At 53.2% G+C, this 2,920-nt stretch overlaps 1 protein-coding gene across 1 annotated transcript; it reads left to right on the top strand.

Moving 5' to 3' along the window:
• The first annotated feature begins 930 nt into the window (after positions 1 to 930).
• LOC143039373 (uncharacterized) lies at positions 931 to 1,785 on the top strand. Its single transcript, XM_076209283.1, has 2 exons — positions 931 to 1,480; positions 1,582 to 1,785. The coding sequence occupies exons 1-2, from the start codon at positions 931 to 933 to the stop codon at positions 1,656 to 1,658; spliced, it is 627 nt and encodes a 208-aa protein (XP_076065398.1). The 3' UTR covers positions 1,659 to 1,785.
• The last annotated feature ends 1,135 nt before the right edge of the window (positions 1,786 to 2,920 follow it).

The raw sequence follows: 2,920 nt of genomic DNA, 5'->3' as shown, positions 1-2,920 counted from the left end.
TCTCCCTGACGAGCTGCCTGGGGAAGACCATGGAAAAGATGGTTCTCCAAAGACTTTTTTGGAAACTGGGACCACCACAAGAGAACCTCTATGGCTTCACCAAAGGGGTGGGCACGGCTCAATGCATTGCAACGCTTTTGAGCCATGTGGAGCAACGTCACGCCATGGTCGTCTTCTTTGACCTAGAGAAGGCATTCGAGCTTGCCAGTCCCGCTGCAATTCTGGACAGTCTGGCTGCCAGAGGAGTACAGGGGAAACTGTTACAGTGGATAGCGGACTACCTCTCCAATAGAACTGCCAGAGTCCGTCTACAGGGAGTGGAGTCCTGCTATCACCCCCTGGAAAATGGTACACCCCAGGGTGGGGTTCTCAGTCCCACTCTGTTTAACGTGCTGATGACTGAATTAATAGCCATCCCTCTACCCACAGGATGCCGCCTCCTATCATACGTAGACGATGTCGCGCTGGTGGTAGTAGGCAGAAGGACCAAGGCCAGAAGGACGCAAATGTGCCTCGACCGCATTTCCTCCAAATGCGAAGAGCTTGGCCTCAAGATCTCGCCACCAAAGACCAAAGCCATGTGTTTTGGCACTAGCGTGACACCGAGGGACAGGCTTCTGCTGCAGGGACATGAGGTAGAGTGGGTCAGCACGCACATGTACCTTGGTGTCTGGCTTGACTCCAGGCTGTCCTTCCAGGGGAAGGGTCCTCAGCCGGATTAACGTTTTGAAGTCCTTGGCGACCAGAGAGGCAGGTGCCAACTGCGCTGTCCTCCGGACATTCTACGTCAGCGCAATTTGACCGGTGATAGACTATGCCAGCAGTGCTCTGGCTGGTCTATCCGCAACACGGTTGGCTGGGTTGGAGACAGTACAGAACCAGGCGCTGCGCGTAATATTGGGCGCGCCGCGCTGGACTCTAGTCGCCAATATGCAGCAAGAGGCGGGGCTGGTGCCTATCAGTGCGAGGATCTCAGGATTGGTGGTAGCCTTCGCCATAAGAGTCATTCAGAGAGAACATGACTCGTTCCTGCGGCGAAGGCTAATCAGCGCCCTCCAGCAAGATCCGGATCTCTTCCCGCAGAAGAGGTGGTCAGCGAGGGTTGCACACCGCATAAGGGACCTTCACCTGCATGACCTTATCCTTCAGAAGAGGAGGGATGTGCCGGTGGAAGGTTATGTGCAGTCTCCCCCCTGGGAGAATCCACCGGCCAGAATCAGTGTGATGGCGTCACGACGCGGTACGCCGCTGCCGCGCCTGCGGGCGAATGCGGAGGCCACAATGAGATCTGTCGCCCAGGAAAACTGCGTCGTCTATTTCACAGACGGCTCCGTGGATCCCGTACACAACGTGGCAGGTGCAGCGTTTGTCACGAAGGACGAGCAACAGGGAGTAAGGGTGTTGGGCACTCGCTGCTCGACGCAAGCAGAGGGTGTTGCAGTGGGTCTAGCATTGACCCATGCTCTCAACACCCACCAACGTAATGTAGTTGTGCACACAGATAGTTTAGCTCTGTTGCAATTAATATCTAAAATTTACCATAATGACCATAAAAAACTAATGACCTCGCTGTTGTTTCAGCTCAAGGCCCTCCGTCAGCAAGGGAGATCAGTCGTCCTCAACTGGGTGCCGGGACACATCGGCATCCAGGGAAATGAAGCGGCAGACAGGGTGGCCAGAAGAGCGGCCACAGGGGACATGGAAGGCGGAATCGGTGTCCTCCCGAGCCGAACTGAGACCTTGGCCATTGCAACGAGAACGATGGCCAAGAGGGAGCTGCAAAGCCATAGGAACCTGACACCCAGAGGCCGTCAGCACGCTGGTATCAAGTTGCCACAACGTATGAGCGACTGACCCCTGGAGTCCGTCTCTCCAGGATAGAGGAAGTCACCCTTCATCGACTCCGTCTCGGGTATCGATGTTTCTCGGAGGTGACGGGACAGCCGGAGGCCTGCATCCACTGTGGAGAGGCCGGCGCAAACGGGCTAGATCATTATGTGGCCCTTTGCCCAGCGACCAGATTTCTGCGTGCGGGCCCCAGGACCTCGGCCGGGGGACTCATCCGTCGACTGACGATGTCACTTAACTCGTATCAGCTGGGACGCCTCCTTCAAGTGCCGCCCCCCAGATGATACGGATGGGTTCTGTTTGACTGTACTCTCTTGCTGATTTTTGACTTATGATACATTACAACTTAAGCCAAGGACTAATTTTTTTTTTCACCTAGGTAACTGCGCAGGATGCCCTGAACCGACCGGATGAGACGCGACGAGTTCCAAAGATACCAACCACGTCGGCTGGGAAGTCTCCTTCAAGTGCCAGTCCCAGAGGATACGGATGGGTTCTTAACTGTACTCACTTGAAATATTGACTTATAGCTCACCACAAAAATTCAAGCCAAAGGACTAATATCTTCTCCTTTCTCACTTAGGTAACTGCGCATGATGCCTTGGACTGGACCGGATGGGACGCGACGGGTGCAGGAACTAAACCACGTCGGCTGGACCGGATGGGACGCGACGGACACATAGGACACTAACCACGTCGGCTAGATCGTGGAGACCGACCAGGACCGTGCAGCGCTACAAATATTGACATCATTAAACACATGTACATGTAACTTTTATTGTAAAAGGCATACTTGTATGCCTTCTAGGAATATGGGTAGAGACCCAAACAAGATGTACTTCTTGTGATCAATAAATGTAAAATGTAATGAGCGTTGCTTTCTCCACGGGTACAAAATTAGGAGATGTTGTCAAGAATAAAAATAAATCAGAAAAGGGTATGGGGAAAGGCGTGATCTACAATATGCCATGTGGTGGTTGTCCGTTAGGATATTATGGAGAGATGGGAAGATCAATGGAGCTACGGACATATGAACACAAAAATGACGTCAGAGCTCACAGAACCTCCAACT

Source organism: Oratosquilla oratoria, chromosome 26, assembly GCF_046742065.1.
Source record: "Oratosquilla oratoria isolate Oo_2021 chromosome 26, ASM4674206v1, whole genome shotgun sequence".
Taxonomy (NCBI): domain Eukaryota; kingdom Metazoa; phylum Arthropoda; class Malacostraca; order Stomatopoda; family Squillidae; genus Oratosquilla; species Oratosquilla oratoria.
The sequence above is the reverse complement of the archived record's forward strand: the minus strand, read 5'-3'. Positions and strand labels throughout refer to the sequence as shown.